This window comes from Gadus chalcogrammus, chromosome 18 (assembly GCF_026213295.1).
Source record: "Gadus chalcogrammus isolate NIFS_2021 chromosome 18, NIFS_Gcha_1.0, whole genome shotgun sequence".
NCBI lineage: Eukaryota > Metazoa > Chordata > Actinopteri > Gadiformes > Gadidae > Gadus > Gadus chalcogrammus.
The window spans coordinates 9,006,582-9,025,922 of record NC_079429.1 but is presented as its reverse complement, the minus strand read 5'-3'; the positions used below and the strand labels follow the sequence as shown (position 1 = coordinate 9,025,922).

The following is a 19,341-nucleotide window of genomic DNA, read 5'->3' as shown; positions in this document are numbered from 1 at the left end:
ACTATGTAGAAGGGACCTCTTACTATGTTATTACACACATTAAACACCCAGCATGAAAGACAAAGTCCAATTTGTTAGAAAATAATTTATTCTGCAGTCATGAATGTACAAAACAGTGCAATGGTGTGACTATTTGAATGTCAAATAAATACATTGGAATGCAAGACAGGTCCACGTTATAAAAAAAAAGAAAATAAAACAAGTTACATTAGACTTTTGCTGTACGTCCTCTTGCATATAACACAAAATAAGTAGACTACTGCTAGGCCTTTGCGCTTTGAACCAAAGCGGTCGTTCAGGCCCGCACTGGTACTCCCGGTGTACAACAACTTGCAAAACAACAGAGTGACCATAGAGCTAGCTGCCATTATATGGTTTCAATAGAAACTGAGGTACACACACACACACACACACACACACACACACACACACACACACACACACACACACACACACACACACACACACACACACACACACACACACACACACACACACACACACAAACTCGGAAAGATGTCCATTTAAAACGGATAACCGGTATGTTTAAGCGAAGTGAAAGGTGTTGGGCACGTTTCACTTCTTGTTGTACCGTAACGGAGGCTCCCTTATAGAGGAAACAATATTTAAGCTAAGTTCTAAAGCCACTTTACATTTAGGAAGGAAACATAAACATTTAACACAATAAACAGCTTTTTTCGTAAAAGGACATTGTGAGGGTCATTTTAAAAGGTCAAGTTCACTATTCAGGCACAGCCTTTATAACGCCATCCATTGGTTTGTCACTCTCAACACTCCTCGATGAACAACTCTTCGGAACTGTACAGTTTTTTCTTGATCACCCGGAAGCCCGTTCCCAGTCTGATCACCTGCTTGACCACAGGGGCCGAGGGGTGCTTGGTGTTGAACAGTTCTTGGATCTTTGGCCACAGACCGCCGGACTCCAACCGGAGCACGAGCGTCAGCTGGAAGGTGGGCACTAGGTACGGGTCCACGGAGATCTGCTCCACGCTCTCGCAGAGATCCCCGTGCTCCACGCACAGGTCGATGGACGCGCCTCGCAGGCCACACGGCTCGCTGGTCGCCAGCTGGAGCAGCTCGCGTCCGATGTGGTCCAGGAGTTTGTCGGGGATGAGGAGTTTGGCGCACCGCAGGGCGCAGTCAGAGTCTTTGGCTTCCCGCAGGCTGTGAGCGATGAGCAGCACCACCTCCTTGAGTATCGTCTCCTCCATGGGGTCGTAGAACAGGTCGTCGTTGGATGGACACAGCTCGCCGGAAACATCCGACCCTGATGAGGAAAATAAAGAGAGAATATGTTAATATTATGTGGAACTGTACTGGAGCTGGACCTGATGTGTTTGGCAATCACACTTGTTTTGAGAACAATGAAGAACATGGAGGACATTGCTGGTACCTGAGTCTGAAAGGTCACTCCTGCTGCCGTTGTTTGAGCTGGACTCCTCGATGCTGCTGTTGTTGACCCCTGCACCAAAATCTGTAAATCTCTGGACCAGTTTGCCCCAGGACATCCTCCTAGGCGACCTGTCCACCGGAGAAGGGGGCAGACTGCTCACGTCACAAGGTGCAGATAGAGTAGGCATAGCGGTCCACTTGGGAAGTGCTGAACTCGCAGTCAACTGCTTTGTTCTGCAAGAAGACAATAAAAATATTATTACACACGATTCTGACCAGACAATTCCACGATAGCGCATAACAACAGATACAACTGCCTGCATGTCAGTTTGGTTATTTGAGACGAGACGGATTATTGATAATCTAACCAAAGTTCCCAGCAAGAATGAGCTAAACAAATTATATTTTCATTAAGATAATTAAGCAAGTGCAAATTCATACTTACAGTAAAGTATAAAGCTGCAGAAGCGTCGTTAGGAACCGAAAACTGTAAGAAGTTCCATAAAACCAAGAGCTATCTAGACTGTCTCTGCTAGTACTGATCCGTTTCATCAGCTGCTCAGCTCTGCAGCTTTCTTTCTTCGCAACAATGTATTTATACCGCAGTGGTTAGCACACGCCCATTCTCGTCGATTAGCCAATCAAAAAGAGAGGCACGGCAGCAACGCTATAGCCTGCCTGGTAACATGCCAGCAGAGAAGAGGAAACAGAAGAAAAAAAGGGGGCTGGGGTGACAATAGGACATTAGTGTTGTGGAAATTTCCAAGAACATGCCCGGACAAAGATACGTTTAATTGTTTAACATCCACAAACAAACAAAAAAACTAAACTAAACTGCTCTCCAGGAACCAAGAAGAGTTGAAATGGTTAAAATATGCAAAACTCCACTGGTTCAGTGTTGCAGTGCACATTACGTCATTTGTTTTGCTCAAACATTACATCATGTTTTTGGGCTATCGGTGAATGCGTTCGAGTTAAAAAAAAAAACCAACAACGCATCGTTTTTGACAGTACAATACAGTAGGACATACAATTCGAGTACATAATGTTAGATGTTATAATAGGATGCAGTTGTATGTGTGAATATTTTTGAAAACAACATTCGTATGCAGCCCATTGTACTTGTCCCAGAAAGCAAGACAAAGGCAAATTCACCTTGTACATTGTACATTGTACAAGGTGAATAATGTATCGCCACTGTCAAGTTGTAATGGCCAATATCTTGCAATGCATTCTGCACATTGCAGGTCATAGCCTATGACTTAATCCTTATGTGTACAGGTATGTCCCAATCCCATCCCATGTACAACAAGAAGAAGGGAATAGGATTCCACTGACAGAATTAGCCTATAGTGGTGGCCTACATGTGTATGTCAACAGGAAGAGCTCAACTTGCGAGATAAACAAGCTGAAAAGCTCCCAGGATGTTTAAGACGTATCCCAAGTTTGTTGACCGAGAGTCCTGATACCGTATATGCTGTGGAAAAATACGGGAGGGAGGGAGGGAGTGAGTGGGGTGTGAAGGCTTTTCTACTGCGAGGCGGAGCTCCGAGAAAACAACACTGCAGAAAGCACAGAATGTTCTAAGTTCCTTGTTATCATTTCGATCCGATGCAATAACATCTTCAACTGTCAGCCCGGATGGACACGTTTGCATTTAGATTAGATTTCATAGTGCATGCAGATATTTTTGTGGGTTCAACTATACACATGTAGAAGTTTAAGGAAAGTTAGTTTACCTTCAGAATAAAGTTAAAACTTCAGTCATTGAATTCTTAAATTTGCATAATAATAGCCAGGACATAGTTGTTAAGTATATCTGAGATTCAGCTCAAGGTGTCCTATGTCATGTGACAGTTATCTGCGATATGTTAAAAAAAAAAAAAAAAGGAGAACAAAAAGAGGAAGCATATAGTCCGCTCCTCGAACAGTACATTTTGTACAACCACCACTCGTATGATAACATCTATTCACTGGCAGGAACTTTGAGGTCTACAGTCTTCAAAACAAATGAAAAGTTTAGATAAGATAACCGTTTATTACCGCCTGTGCTGAAGCAGTGAACAATAAAAACAATACACAGTTGAATGTATATTCAACATAAACCATTGAACTAAGGTACATATTAAAACATTTCGTTTTACATGATTTCTGCATATAGTATAACATCTGCATTTGCCTTACCAATTTTATATAGCAGACAGCTAGTAAGAAAAATACAACGGTATAAAATAAAACATGGCAAAGTAGATTTTTTTTTAAGTAATCCAAGATCCTTTTATAAATGGCCAAGAATAAGTTTGAAATTGAGAAATACAAATAAGGCTTACCTTTATGGGCAGTTGTTATGATGCCAATAAAGAGCAGGAGTTATGTGTAATTCTTGTTTTCACACACCCAGGAGGGTGTACCGAAGGTCAACACAGGTAAACAGCAATAACACAAGCTTTCCAGAAAACAATGTGTACTGGAACTATTCATGATGACGGTGGCACAGCAAAGTGATATAGTTCCAATGTTGGAAATGGAAACAGAACAAATGCTACAGCAAGAACTGGATAAAAACACTTATTGTGTGTTCACATATGGAGAAAAACAACACATTACTGTAGAATAATAACAATCTGTTTTATACAATATAAAAGGAAGACGCATTAAATATTGCATCTTTGCTAAGCAGTCCATCTGAAGGAAATGCAACCAAAGGCCACTGGAACTTTATCATAATTATTTATTTATGATGGAGTGAATCCCAGTAACTGCTCGATGGGCTTGTATCGCCATTCATCTGCCTCCAGCTCTTCGACTAAACTTGCAAGTTTCTCCATTCGCGACACCTGTTGATCTACAAACAAATGATTATATTAGTGTGAGGCTCTCAGTTGCACGTTATCAAACATAAAATGCTAGCATTACCATTTAATTGAAATACAATGATTGTATTATACATACCATGCTTCACTTGTTTTAATGTCGATGCCACTTGGTAGCTGAATACGGACTCACATAGAAATCTGTCAGATCCATCTGAAACACACACACACACACACACCATTGCATCTTGATTAAAATTAGGAAAGATTGACCCACACTAGACTACCTGGAACCCTCTTTTTATGTGTTAGTCTGCATGCATTCAGGGGACTTGTGTAACATTATGCCTTCTGTACCGTGTCTAGTGTGTGTAAAACTCCACCCCGTTGTCCATGAAAATAACTGTCCTCTTTGAGGGCAATAAATGACTATCCATCTATCCAAGTATCCATCTATCAATCTAGAAAGCTGTGATCCTAGAAATAACGCACAAACAACCATATATCGACTTGTTTTTCTTGTTCTGGAAATAAGAAATATGTCGCAACTTTCAGCCTTATGTAAATGCAAAGATTGGAGTGTTGAAATCACATACTGACACCCCCTACACACACACACACACCCACACAGCACAATAGTACAAAAACAAGGAACAGGCAGAAAGGCCAGAGCCTCACTGCGCTCCCAGAGTCACACTTTGTTCTCAGCTTTGCAACACTCGCGGTTTCTGTGCCAAATCCTAACTAAGCACATTAATTAGTGCATTCGAAGCAAGACACGCAATAGAAATGGGCATCCAGCCAGCTGGGCCTGATATCCATAAACTAAATCATCTCATGTGGTACTGGACAATAATGTGTTCAATATACAAATAGACAAAAGATAAAGAGCTATTAGATTGAGACCAATCACATACAATAGCGAATAAAATAATGCAATGTAACTGTGTTGCTTTGGATAAAAGTCTCTGTTAAACAACAAAATGTGATTGAAAACCATAAGTGATGTCGTGCATCACATGTGTGTACACTAAAATATTTACATGTGTATCTTATACTACTTACTAGGCAAACCCCATGAAACCATAAGAGTACTGAAGGAATAAAAATACTTAAATCGCGACAAATTATATATTTTTCATCAGGAACATCATCAAGATAGTGTAGCGGTTACAGTGTTTGACTACCCATGCGTTGATGGTTCGATCCCCGATGTACACATCCTTATTTGTAGGCATCCTTGAGAAAGATGCCTAAACTAATTGCTTAAAAGTGTCAGATACACAAATTATATTTTAGATTTTGGTCGACTGCCTACCAGTCTGTCAGTAGCCATGCTCTGTTTTCCCCGTTTCTTCTTGAAAACAGTCAGAAACAAATACGCCAAAGCCCCACAACAGAGAAAAATATGATCACGCTGCTCTGAAAACTCATTATTCCTATTTCATATTTACTTTTGGGAATTTCTTTCTGTCCCTGTCCACCAACGGTGGTAAGGGAAGCCCATTTAAAGATGGGGTCACACCCCTAAAACATCTTATATACTAGAAAAGTGCAGAATGTCCTTTGTCTTAACCATGAGAACTGTATGAGCCAGAAAATACTAACCAAAACGCAATGTCCACTAGAGTGGACCCAAATGAATCGCAGCTTCTCAGAAGGGGGTTAGCCTCGTGAGAGCATCCTGATCTCGCGTCTTTACCCTCTGTTTCTCTTAGCAAACGTGAACATCTGGATGGACACACCGGTACCATGACCTACCTTCCATCATTTCACCCGCACCCTTCGGGTATGTGTAGAGGACCTTCCTGGGCGGTATGAGCTCTGAGGCGCTGAACCCCGAGCCTGTCACTGAACTTCCACTCACTCCTCCCGCAGAGGACGACGAAGAGGACGCGGCCATGGTCTTGGCTATAGCCACAACATTGAAAAACAAATTTGAAATAGTCAGTTATTCCAGCTTATATGTTTTAAAAAACGGACAAATGTGGATGTGATATAGGGAGCAGGCTAGCAGCTAGCTAGTGCCACCTGAATTGTTTAGCAATTAAGATAGCGTATTGTCAGTCGTTGATGGGGGAAACCATACAATATTATCAACAGAAAAGTACCCGCTTATTACTTCACATATCACTTACCTTATTTTACTGGGGATGCATTTACTGTAGTTCTCAGTGTTGTTTACCCATAGGCTACTTCTTCTTTTTTTATTTGGCACGACTTTTGAGTTGCTGCCCCCCACAGCTTATTAAAGGACCTACAACTTATTTTCCATCGACTTGCGACAATAGAGATTCACTTTACGTTTGAGCTAATGCGCAAACCTTGGACACGCAATCTTTTGACAACGTTGGAAAATCCTCTGGCCGATCCCTTCGGTTGAAGATCTACAAAAACACGACGTCATGGTGTCGCAAAAAACGCTGGATCCAGTCACTTTTATCGTAAATCGACTTTTAGCCAGCCGCTTCTTATGGTTCTTACCAATGCAAGCAATTTTTTATTATGGATGTTTTACGCCCAGCACTTATAAATATAAATGGCAGAATATATAGACGAAACGCAATTAAAGAAGAAAACTACGAAGAAAAGGAAGATGACTTTTACCAAGACGAAAGACCAGGTGAGCCTGAAGTGACGTGAAGTGTCTCTCACACACACACACACACACACACACACACACACACACACACACACACACACACACACACACACACACACACACACACACACACACACACACACACACACACAGTTATGTAACTTTAACCTTTTACAAGGTAGGATTTCTCACCATCTTGTGTAGACCTATAGTAGCCTATGCTATCTAGTAGTGTGTGTGTGTGTGTGTGTGTGTGTGTGTGTGTGTGTGTGTGTGTGTGTGTGTGTGTGTGTGTGTGTGTGTGTGCGTGTGCGCATTGGGTATATCATTATTATTTACTCATTTGTTAGTTCCTCATTCATGTCCGATGACGCTGATAAATGTAAATGGATATCTAGTCAGTGCCATCATTTTGAAATGGCTGTCTGTAAATATGAGATGTCAATAAAGGGGGCCGTCCACACTAGGGCCGTAAGTGTCCACAATTTTAAAAAGAGAATTATTCTTACCCTGTGATGTTGGACAGAATATGAAGAATTGGAAACTGATGAAGTCTGTGAAAGCCACTTGATTGAACAGACGGACAAAGGTTTCCGCTGTGCCATTGATGTCCCAAGTGTCCTCTACAAGTGAGTGATTGATGGACATGTTTTATCAGTGTCTGAGGTGCTGGCTACAAAGGAGAATATGTGTGCATTTATTTGTCTGTTTTTTCAGATACATTATTGGAAAGAAGGGAGAGACACGCAGGCGTATTGAGTCTGACACAAAGACATCTATCACAATTCCCAAGCTGGGTATTGAAGGAGAAATTGGTGAGGTTTCATAATTATTGACCCCATAGGCTTCCTTGAGCCTATGGAGTAAAACGCTTTTCTCTCCATTAAACTTAATCTCACTCACAGATGCAAAAATCCTGCCTCAAACCATGTCCATTCTTCATCTGACAGTTGTCACCGGTGCTCAGAAGAACGCCATCTCCTCCGCCGTCACGCGACTGGAGATGCTGATAGACGGCTTCCGCAGGAAGCAGCCTTTCACCCACTTCCTGTCCTTTGCTCTCAATGACTCCCAGGTTCAAGAGGGATTCCACGCATTCAAAGCCAAGGTTTTGGAGCAGTTTTCCCAGGTATTTATTCAATTGTCTTTGTTTGGTTATTATGAACATAAATAAGGTGGTGTGTCCTCCAGTGGACAATGTGGAGTAGCCTGGAGCCAGATGCCTATAAAGCACTGTCTGCTCCTTAATGCTCCTGTAGTCACCGCTTTGGATGAAATCAATAGCTAAATTAAAGATAAAAATAATTCTTTATCTAAATCGTCGTCATCTTGATGTAATCGGAGAGAATGGAATGGAAGCACGTCGCAACAAAATCCAAAACAATTTGTCCGATATGCCGCCTAGGATAGCGGGGTGGACGACAGCATCTTCCAGAACCCTTCCAAGCTCCACCTGACCTTGGGCACTCTGGTGCTGCTGAACGAAACAGAGGTGAACAAGGCATGCGACCACCTCCAGGAGTTTCGACATGTTATCAAGTAGGAGCAAAGCACTGCACCGACAGGTTATCGCATTCTGCAGACTCATGTGAACCGCGATGGATGGAGATGGTGATGTGTAATAGCTAACGGTGTCTTCTGCTGCGATCTCTCTGGTGACCAGGGACCTCACGGAAGGTAAGCCTCTGCCCCTGGAGGTGATGGGCATCGAGTACATGAACGACGACCCTGCCGCGGTGGACGTATTGTACGCCAAGGTCAACCTGAAAGATGGTTCCGACAGGTGAGCGCAACGCTTTCCGTTTGTGTTGAAACCGTAACGATGTGCCTCATGTTCATTCAATTTATTTGATTGAGACACGGTGGACAGGTTTCATTTACAAAAATCGGAAAAAAGCGGAAAATAAAATAAGATAATACAAACAATATGAAATACAACAAATAAAAAAAGAGTATTTGATTTCATACCACGACATGAAATCTTTTGGATTGTGGTTGGTTGTTATCGTGGGTTATAACCTGGATCGGGAAATTGCAGCCCTTCTCTGGATAAGTTTGTAGGACCGTCTTCTGTGCCCGTCTCCCAGCATTGCATCTTTTATTTGTGGACCACTTGAGGTCTGTCCTGGACGGTCGACTGCCAGTCTTCCCAGTGAAAATGTGGGCTACTATTATCAAGCTCCCCCACTGTCAATGACCCAGAATCTCTTGTCCCTGTAGGCTCCAGGTAATGGCCGACCGGCTAGTGGAGCACTTTGTCTCGGCCGGCCTGATGGTGAGAGAGTGGGACAGGGTGAAGCTGCATGGCACGGTGATGAACACCCTGTTCAGGAAGGACAGCACAGGTAGAGGCATAAACCTTGTTATTTATTATAGGGTCACACTGTGCATTAGTGTCCTGTTACTGGGGAACGACACGAGTAAGTACTGAGGAACGCCTCGATCGGCGTGTTGACTTGTACCCAGAAGGTTACAAGCCAACCTCGATCCCCTGCTCGAGGTGTCCCTGAGCAAGACACCTAATCCTAACTGACGAGTTGGCTGTCGCCTTGCATGGTTTACTCTGCCGTCAGTGTGTGAATGTGTGTCTGAACGAATGAAAGTAGCTTTGGATAAAATGTCTGCTAAATGTAAATGCAGTGTGTCATTAGCAATCTAACAGCATACTATATATGTTATTACGTTGTGTTGGAGTTCGGGGTTAAGGTTGGGAATATTCTAAAAAGTTCCAAACCAGGGTTGAGGCTAGGCTGCTCCATAACGTTTTACACAATGTTACTGGTTGTGACATTGCTTATAACATGTGGGATAACACCGTAACTAGCTGTAATCCCAGCGCTTGTTTCCGAAAATAATGTGTGGCCAGCGTGTGTGAGCTATTATGGATAAATATACTGTGTGTGTGTTATCATGGATAAATATACTGTGTGTGAGTGAGTTATTATGGATAAATAGAGTGTGTTTGAGTTATGGATAAATAAAGTGTGTCGTGTGTGTGTGTGTGTGTGTGTGTGTTGTTATGGAGGAATACAATATATAAACTATGAATGCAATAAAATCACAAGTCACCTTTGTAAAAAGCATACGCTGGTTGCTTATGACGATGCTTATACATGTGTGACAACGCCGTAACTACCGTAGCTGTAATTCCAACCCATGTTTGCTCAAATATAGTGTGTGTGAGTTATTATGGATGAATATACTATGTGTGTGTGAGTTGTGTGTATGTCTAAATAGTGCATAAAAGCATATGCTAATTAATAAATTATAAATATTATCTGATGTAGATCATATTTATGCCCTTAAAATAATGAAAAAGCTTTACCCGGGCCCTCAATCCTATTGCCCAATGTTTACTCTGCTCTTTGGGGCTTGGCTTTACTCACAGAGAATCTTAAACTTCCCAGCTATTCAGGCTGCAGTGAGCAGTGAGTGAGTGGCATCAGACGACCGGCTCTCCCTATCTAGCCGCAGTGCTGTTGACGAGCCTCGGGGAATGTGTTTTCCCAGCCGCGTCTGACAATGGTTTCATTCACGTTGGCTGTGGATCAAGTGCAGGCCTTACTGGTTTATACAAAAACAGTGTTTCAGCGCTGACCATGTTTACTTGGTATGCCAGCTATGGGCCCGAAGTAACTTAGTTTAATGTCTGCTGGTGAAGCTATAACGAAAGAGGACTTGTGGTCACAGCTTCACAAAGAAAACAACTGGTTGGAGTGTTTCTTCTCTGCTGCACGGCTCACAAACACAAGGCTGACCAGTCATGTTGAGATGAATTTGGAGTGAGATGAGCTGGGAGTAATATGAGCTAGGAGCCCTGTGCACTATTGTGTTTCCTCGGTACCACATGGCAGTCCCTGTTTATATCAAAGCAACTTTCATTGAATTCACATCCAGGCGTTGTGTATGTATGTTGATCTATATACTGTACGTATATTTATATGATCTCATTTTAGCTTACCTTATGTCCTTGGGGATCTTGCTCTGAGGTAGCCTACAGACTAGGGCTGGAGACTTAAGGGATGGAACCCAGTTCCTTTTGTCAGGGAGTCGATCATCTTGGCCACTAGTTCTGCCCCCCTTTTTATTTCCCGGTTTGCTTATCTGCTCAAACCCTTTGATCTGTGCTCTTTTTCCTGTTCTCCCTCCAGCCGAAGACGGTGGTGGCCCGGGACGAAGGAACCCACGGGACAGGGAGGCGTTCGATGCCAGGAACATACTAAAGGTTAGAGGGGAGAAGAGGGTGCACCTATCAAATATCACTGGGGTGCCAAGAGGTTTACAACCTGGCCAGAGGAAACATGTGACACGACCTAAATCCAGTTGTTGTTGTGCATATGATCTTTATTTTAATTACCTTGTGGTTGAAAATAGTATATATAATCATGAAGGCTACAAAGTCCCATGATGCAGCATTCAACAGCACACAACCCAATCACCATGGCAACCTCCCACTTGTGTACACTTGTGTTGTGAGCGACTCCAGATAACCTCTGGTCCTGCGGCAACGAATACAACCACATCATACATGAGGCTGCCAATGCTTGATTGGAACAAGACGAGTCAAAGGTCAACTCTCGGGCTTGGAAAGTTTTCTGTAGCCGAGCAGCATAGACCTCTGTAGCATAGGCCTTTTGTGCTTGACCATGTGTGCTAACGATATTTCTTTAATTTCAATGTAGACGTTTGGAAGCCATCGCTTCGGAGAGTTTGACCTGAGTTGCGTGCAGCTGTCCCAGAGATTCTCCACAGATTGCGCAGGCTACTATTCCAGTGCTGGAAGTGTCAGCTTTGCCTGAGGATCCGCAGACTACTCACCATCCAGCCAGGTACTATCTTCGACTGTTGAAATGTCCCATGATGTCATGCACCACCCCCACCACCATGTTAGCAGCTGTGACACTCTTGTCACCCACTAGGTGGCAGCATAAGCTATTTGTGAGGAAGGGGTAAGCTCAGCAAATATGCTCTAGCCCTGTGGGAGAATAAAAAACATCAGCGCCATGAATGATTAACACTCACAGATCACAGAGAAAATGAAACAGACATGAATGCCAAAACTGAAAGCTGCATAAACATATGTTTATAATGCATGGAAAAGTGACAGCAGTGTGTGACGCAAAGCCTACAAAACACAAAACCAATTTTAATCTCGGTGTAACAATGACACAGTCTGTACGTTGGTCCCTCTCGCTTTTTTTAAACTCTTAAACGAGACGAAGGTTAGGTTGGCAATATATTTTTTTGTAGAGCAGCTCTCGATGGTCCTCGAGGGTCAACCAAACCCGGACAACCCTTCGCAGTGATGCATGTGAAGTCCACGGGCAGTGATAGAGTACGGGCAGCAGCTTTTTAAGTAAAGAGTCTGTCCACACAGTTGCATCTAAAACAAGGACCTTCCTTAGCAATTGTGTTTTCAAATGAACATCCTTGATTGTTGCCATGTTTATCGCATGTTTGTGCCCGTTTGGTATCTTAGCGCTGATAATGTTTATATAATTTGTATTGTTCAAATGTTGACGGATACATCCTATTATGAGGGAAGAATAACACTTTCCCAGAAGGGACATGTAGGTGTTAATAAAGTGTTATATTATCTCATCTGATCACAATGCTGACGGTGATGAATTCAAAATATTTTTCAACCCAATTTAAACTGTCCAAATGTACAACAAACATTAACCATAGGACATGAAGCCTGTAATTCCCAGCAAAAAAATCGGAATTAATGGTTTACCAAGAGTTTAAGTAAGATAGTGACTATACAATACATGGGAATTAACTTGTCTATTATCCATTCTTATGCTGCGAATGTCACAGCATTTCCTCTTCTATATTTAATTATACAAGAATCCAAGTCTGGTTGTCCTGATAGTGAGTGATATAGGGCTAGGATTTTCCTTGATGCAATATGATCCATGTAATTCAGCAATCCAGCAAACTGAAAAATACTCCCATATACCATTCCACAATGATATAAACAAATTCAGTTAAACCAGAATATACAATTAAAACAAAGTTGAATGCTCTTCTGACTGTACCTACATATTCCGCTCAATTATATTTCTAGATATTTGCATATTTCTTCACTCTGTTTTGAATTTGAATACAATAAAATGTATGAAAGGCACGCAAGGGCATATTTAAAGCAGAGCGACCTTAGCGTCCAGGTTCGCACGCGGACGCCTGCGTTACGTCTCTCTCTTAATCGTGCCATTAGCCTGACGAGCCCTGGTTAACTCCCCCTCATTTCCCTGTACGGCAGCGCCTCACGCACACACACACACATTCATACATAAATGTTGACAACCTTCGGTGACATGATTTATTACATCGGTGTCACTTATTCTCTCTCTCTCTCTCTCTCTCGCTCTCGCTCTCGCTCTCTCCCCCTCTCCCCTCCCTCTCTCTGTCTTTCTTTGTGTTCGTCTCTGTAGAACCCATGCCCAGCCTCCTCCTACACAACACCTCCTACCCACTGGCCGTCTGTCGAGCATGACAGTGAGTGCAGTCAGGGCGGACTAAGTGACCCCTTGCCCCCACTGTCACAGTCCCCCCCCCGCCCCATGGCTCCTCTTCCGTGACATGTCCCCCCCCCCCCCCGGGTGTCCACTGCTTGGTATGCGGCTCTGAGGAGGAGAGTGTTCTTTGATTTCATGTGTGAGGACGCCAGTTCACACCAATTGGCACTCAACGAGGGAGGAAGGGAGGGAGGGAGGGTATGTAGGTCATAAGGGTGTTTGTTCCGGGTTCGAACCCGATGTTGACAGTATACCTGTAGGCATCCCCGAGCAAGACACCCCAACCCCTACTCGCTACTCGTCTTTGTTTGCATGGATCATTCTGAATTTGCCGTAAGTCGCTTTTTGATCCATGACTAAATCGGCCATTGATCAGTATGTGTACAGTCGGTCAGTCTCTGTCTTCATGGATGACAACACACATAGATGGGGTTGGGGGGGAGGGCGGGTGGTGGTTGAAGTTGAGATTGCGATTGAGATTCAGCGCGGACCCGCTGCTGCTTGCTTCTCCTGGCGTGGGACACGATTAAGGATTCACTGAGCAGATGTCCTCGCTAATCAATGCAGCGCAAACATATGAGGGCGCATAAGTCACCGAGCGGCACAGAGACGGGGACGTCACCTGACAGCAGGAGGCTGTCCGCAGGGTTATGTAGTTGTTGTTGTTGTTTTTGTTGTTGTTGTTGTTGTTGTGCATTTGTGTGTGTGTGATCTGCATATTTTATAGAATTGGCATGATGATAATGATACTTAAATTAGAAAATAGAAGACCGTTAGTAACTATTTCACCTATACAAATCTGGACAGATGCTGGTGTGTGTGTGTGTGTGTGTGTGTGTGTGTGTGTGTGTGTGTGTGTGTGTGTGTGTGTGTGTGTGTGTGTGTGTGTGTGTGTGTGTGTGTGTGTGTGTGTGTGTGTGTGTGTGTGTGTGTGTGTGTGTGCGTTGCTCATTCCTCAGATCTGTACCCTGGTGGTCCCTGCTGTATCCGCTCAGCCTAATTAGTCAGCTCTTTGCTATAGCGCAGTGTTATAAGTCCCCATGCCTAACCTCTTGTGGTTTGCCTGTGCTGGAGTGTGTGTGTACGTGAGTTTGTGGGGTGTTTGTGTGTCCTCTTTCAATACCACAGACACAAGTGTAAAGATTGTACTCTTTGTCACGTTGCGGTGCTGCTGAGCTCTTCCTGCACACACACACACACACACACACACACACACACACACACACACACACACACACACACACACACACACACACACACACACACACTTCTGGTTGTGGAGGTTAGGATGGAGTCGAGGCCTGTGGAGTCAAGGTTATGTCACAGCTCTATTATAGATCAGCAGAGCGGTATTTGGAAATCAGGGGCGCCGGTCGCTCTGTAGGTAGAGCTGGTTGATCCTGTACAGAGTGCTTGTTGAGTGGGGAGCTGGCTGGAGCATTGAACATACACACGCACACAACCCCTGAAGAGCGGTTTGATTGCATGGTTGGATGGTGAAAGGTGTTCAGCAGTCCAAGCTCTGTACACAATGGTTGGAAAAGTGTGCTGTACGGAACCACGTGTGTGTCTTTGTGTGAGCGTGTGCATGTGTGTGTTCAGAGCATAGGTTTTGTACGTTGATGTGTCTCCTGACAGGAGCCCTCCCTGAAGGACCTTGTTTACTGTAGGTGCCATGGTAACACTTCCTGGAATAACTAGTTCTATATATAAATGTCTGAGACCCATAAGACATTGACCTTGAAGAGGAACAGCCTTCCTTTTTCTGCATCAATGAGGAGAGGGGAACTTTTGATTATTTTATGCTTCTTTTGTAAAGGAGAAATCCAACATGGTACTTGACCTTTTCAAATTGTGCGTTACAAAAGATGTCTGCGGCAAAATTTCATTTTAATGAAGCTTTGGAATAGGCATCCCATGACATTTAATAATTGAGGTTCGATTTTTTTTATGTTCGTATTTCTTGTTCTTCTTAAAAGATTGTTTTTGTGCTTGACACAATTTGAGTAGCAATTACCAACCCGTTTCAACATAGCTTTCATTTCGATCAGATACGGCTTTTCAATGCGCTTCAATCTGGGTCTTAAATGCGTCTGCTATTTAAAAGGAGCGCGGTACACAGCAGATCCGACGACTGCCAAGGGCTACAGGCTATCTGACCGTTTGGAGCTGTGGAAAGTTCATTTATTTTTAAGGTCAGCGCGCGTCTAGCTCGCTGTCGCTTCCTACGTGTTGGCCTGCTTATCCTGAGAGGGTCTGTGCCACTGAAACCTTGCGGGAATAAATTAGATGTGGATCTAAACCAAGGTCTCTCAAATTAGATATGGATGGCCTTCCATAAAACCCTCATCACAAACCTGAAGCCTGTCGGGTCTCACACACTCGTACACAGCCTTTTGTTGTAGGGCGTGTATGGTGTCTCTTAATTGGTCCGTCATAGCATGGCTAAGCTTAATCTGTCCAGGGTAATATCTATCTAAATTGGATACATATTACACTCCCCCGTCAATGGACATATTTCACAAATCGTCCAAATTTGGATGTTATTACCGGTGACTGATGGAGCTCCTGTTTTAATCATCATTCCATCAGTTACTTTTTTCATGTGGCTCCACAATTGAGTGCCGCTGGCGTTCGCGTGCTTCACTGATCACTCAAACCAGAGGAGGCCTCACCGTGACTGACAGCCGGGTTCCAGTGCGCTGGGAGGCTCTGATGGTAGCCTACCATCACCAGCAGCGAGGGCAGGTCGAACCCCGTCCGACCCGCCTCCATCACTCCGAGGAGCGCACCGATGAGTGGCGTTGAGTCTATACCTGCAGCAGCTGTCGGTGTCCGTTCACTGGATTACCCGTCGCAGATGCGTCGAACAGGCACGCACGGTCTCGTGCACGTGTGTTTGATCTGCTGCCGCCGCTGTCGGCGTTGGCTTTGTGTACTGTTTGGGAAAGGCGCTTGAGAAAAAAAAGCACTTGTAAACGTGTGTATTTGCTTTGCCTGAATAAGCTGGAGAGTGCAGCTGCTGTTCAGCACCATTGGGTCTATTTGTGGTTTTGATGTTTTACAACATTGTTAAACAAATGTTGGACCCAGAGTTGAGAGCTTGGTCGATTTCACCCGTTGGATCGCACGTCAACGATTGATTTTTCCAAGATGTGTATTCACGCCAAGTAAATGCGAAGAAAAAGGACAAACAACTGTAATTAGTAATGCACTTTCAGGATCAATTCTTTAAATTCTACCCACATAACATAATTATTAATTCCATCACTTCTTCATCAACAGCGGTCATTCTGCATATAAACGCAGCCAAACAGGATGATAATATTCATTTTTTTTTAATGAAACCGCAAGTACGATTATTAACTACTCAGTTCAAATCGGACGTCTTCAGATATTCCACATTGGATATCCTCGGGCGATGTCCATGGCATTAATGTACATGGGATGAAGACTCCTCAATTAACTATTCATTCCAGAAGAGTGCATTTTGGCACTCCGCACGTCTGAAAGGAAGGCTGCCAGTGCCCCCGTTGCTCCGCCCCGTCCCCCCGTCCCTCACAGCGGTGGGGGGGGGGGGGGGGGGGGGGGGGGGGGGGGGCTAGACGGACGAGGGAGCGGGTGAGCGAGGGAGAGGGAAAGTGAAATGCGCTCAGACGGCTCCCAACACACTTTGCACTTTTAATAGTCGTGTGACCCAGTTTGAAATCAAATTAAATCAAATCCATATATACATTCATAGCAACTCCACTCACACATCCTACAGTAAGGCACACGAGATCCTACACACACACACACACACACACACACACACACACACACACACACACACACACACACACACACACACACACACACACACACACACACACAATGAGTCACTAGAGTTTTGTCCTTATTCTGCAGCTTTGGAAAATATGCTTTCCTCCGGAAAAAAACAATACACTTTACGACATAGGTTTTTCCTATGCATTTTTAGTAGGAGCATTTAAAGCTTGTACTACTTTATGAGCAAGTGCTAGATTTTGCCTTGCACAGAGTACGGTATCTATGAATCAATAATTGATTGTGGAGCATAAACGCATTTTGTGTGTGTGTGTGTGTGTGTGTGTGTGTGTGTGTGTGTGTGTGTGTGTGTGTGTGTGTGTGTGTGTGTGTGTGTGTGTGTGTGTGTGTGTGTGTGTGTGTGTGTGTGTGTGTGTGTGTGTGTGTGTGATGCCGAGATTAATAATGTAATTGTTTTTTTTGTGTTTTGCAGTTGAAAAATCGAACAATATTGACGAGGACGGAAGGCAATCTGCGTGCTTCAGTTTTTTGAAGCAACTGTATCCAATCCATCAAACAAACCATGTACCAAGGTGTGGCCAACAAAAACACCATCCTTTCTGTTATGTTACAGAATAAGCTGGAGATGTGATTCAGTTTGAAGAACTGGAACTTCAACAAATCAATAGACGTACAACAAATGATTGTAAAGTACTTATTTTCAATCTAATAAATACAACGCACGCATATTTATCGTCATTCATACTGTCGATACAAAAGGTGCCATATTTTGAATGTCTTCTGAAATCTCGGACATAAAAACAACATTTTGCGCACAAAGAAAGCTTCCAATCTTTTCCAGTCACAATTAATTGCTGGGTATTGTGTGTTTCTGCAGTAATCCCTAGATAAGAACTGGTCAAACATGCACCGCCCGATAAGAAAACAAGCTTGATTGGGAGAGTTAGGCTTGCACAAATAACGAATAGCAACGCTGTATTTCTTTGATTCACATCTGGTAGCGGGCAGATGTTTACCCATAAACAAGCAAGTGAACGTACAAAGAGAAACAGTTTCCCTGTTTCTCTTTTCAAACAAGCTTTCCCTTCTCCCATTGGAACCAGTTTGGTCCCTTGGGAACAGAATAGATTTGAATAGATTCTGTGATGGATGATATACATTAATACAATCCTTACCGTCATTGTATCATGCAGAGATGTCATGCAGAGGTTTATCATACATACTGGCAACCAGCCCTCGTGCAAAAAAATTCTAATTCAAGCATACAAGGTGCCGTTTTTATGGGACCACACTAATGTCCCTTCCTGTGCTGCTGCTCTCTGTGGAAATATATGACTTTGATGGATGGGCATGTGCATGAGCCCGAGCCTTATCTACCGACTTCGTGTGAAGATGGTAGTGATGTAAATTGTATGGAGTACAGTTCAGTATAGCCCATAGAGTTATCTTCAAGAACACAACAGCAGCCAAAACGCAGGTCCTCTTGAAGACGGAGCTAGTATTGAGAGCTGAATATGACCGAGATGTAGATTCCCAGATGACTGATCATGGTTTACATCTTGTGTTATCATGGGTTAGAGGGAAGATGATTATTAAAAAGTGTGTTTATTTGAAAATGGATATTTGAGGAGGAGAAGAGAAAAGCAGAGAGCCAGTTTGTCCTTTGGGCATGCTCTGTGGTGGATGTTATATTGAATTGAGCCCATGGCACCTTTTTAAAAAGGAGAACTAAACAGCAATGTTTTCCCACATTTTTTTAAATCCCACGATGCAAGCACGAAAAACTCAATAAATTGTACCCTTAAATCTGCCTGGACCCTTTTGACCTGCACAATGTATTATACACTTTCAATATAGCGCTATAGTGAAGGATACACACTATATTCCTCATATATATATATATATATATATATATATATATATATATATATATATGTATACTCAAGCAATATATACTAGGACTAAGCTCCTTTAATTTTAATTTAAAATTGCTGTGAATTGTTGCCAATTCTAGAAATGGTCAGAAACCATTGGATTTAAGTTCTACCCTAAAGTGAAACTCTTTCTTCTCCACAACGATACCAGCATTCAGTCATACAGTCATATTATCATTCACCCTGGCGTGAGATAACAAGTATGTGTAATGGGAAAGCACTTGGAATCCCTTCCGCTGCTTATCGGCTGAATTCAGTGATGAAAGCCTGTG

At 43.2% G+C, this 19,341-nt stretch overlaps 3 protein-coding genes across 4 annotated transcripts; 1 reads left to right on the top strand and 2 right to left on the bottom strand.

The window, feature by feature from the left end:
• Positions 1-427: 427 nt before the first annotated feature.
• On the bottom strand, positions 428-1,965 carry ddit4 (DNA-damage-inducible transcript 4). Its single transcript, XM_056576632.1, has 3 exons — positions 1,859-1,965; positions 1,415-1,647; positions 428-1,288 (listed from the first exon to the last, which is right to left on the bottom strand). The coding sequence occupies exons 1-3, from the start codon at positions 1,963-1,965 to the stop codon at positions 789-791; spliced, it is 840 nt and encodes a 279-aa protein (XP_056432607.1). The 3' UTR covers positions 428-788.
• Positions 1,859-6,518, bottom strand: anapc16 (anaphase promoting complex subunit 16). Its single transcript, XM_056576633.1, has 4 exons — positions 6,365-6,518; positions 5,988-6,137; positions 4,366-4,440; positions 1,859-4,258 (listed from the first exon to the last, which is right to left on the bottom strand). Exons 2-4 carry the CDS (start codon positions 6,127-6,129, stop codon positions 4,149-4,151), a joined length of 327 nt encoding a protein of 108 aa, XP_056432608.1. The 5' UTR covers positions 6,130-6,137; positions 6,365-6,518; the 3' UTR covers positions 1,859-4,148.
• ascc1 (activating signal cointegrator 1 complex subunit 1) lies at positions 5,981-19,010 on the top strand. 2 transcript variants are annotated; one of them, XR_008893124.1, is made up of 11 exons: positions 5,981-6,849; positions 7,355-7,457; positions 7,546-7,643; positions 7,779-7,957; positions 8,234-8,367; positions 8,492-8,611; positions 9,049-9,173; positions 10,980-11,053; positions 11,511-11,657; positions 13,266-13,329; positions 17,608-19,010. XR_008893124.1 is itself a non-coding variant. In XM_056576631.1 (10 exons), the coding sequence occupies exons 1-9, from the start codon at positions 6,732-6,734 to the stop codon at positions 11,625-11,627; spliced, it is 1,068 nt and encodes a 355-aa protein (XP_056432606.1). In that variant the 5' UTR covers positions 5,983-6,731; the 3' UTR covers positions 11,628-11,657; positions 17,608-19,007. The 2 variants fall into 2 exon arrangements, 1 of the variants encoding a protein (XP_056432606.1); XM_056576631.1 differs by lacking the exon at positions 13,266-13,329 and having other exon boundaries at positions 5,983-6,849; positions 17,608-19,007.
• The last annotated feature ends 331 nt before the right edge of the window (positions 19,011-19,341 follow it).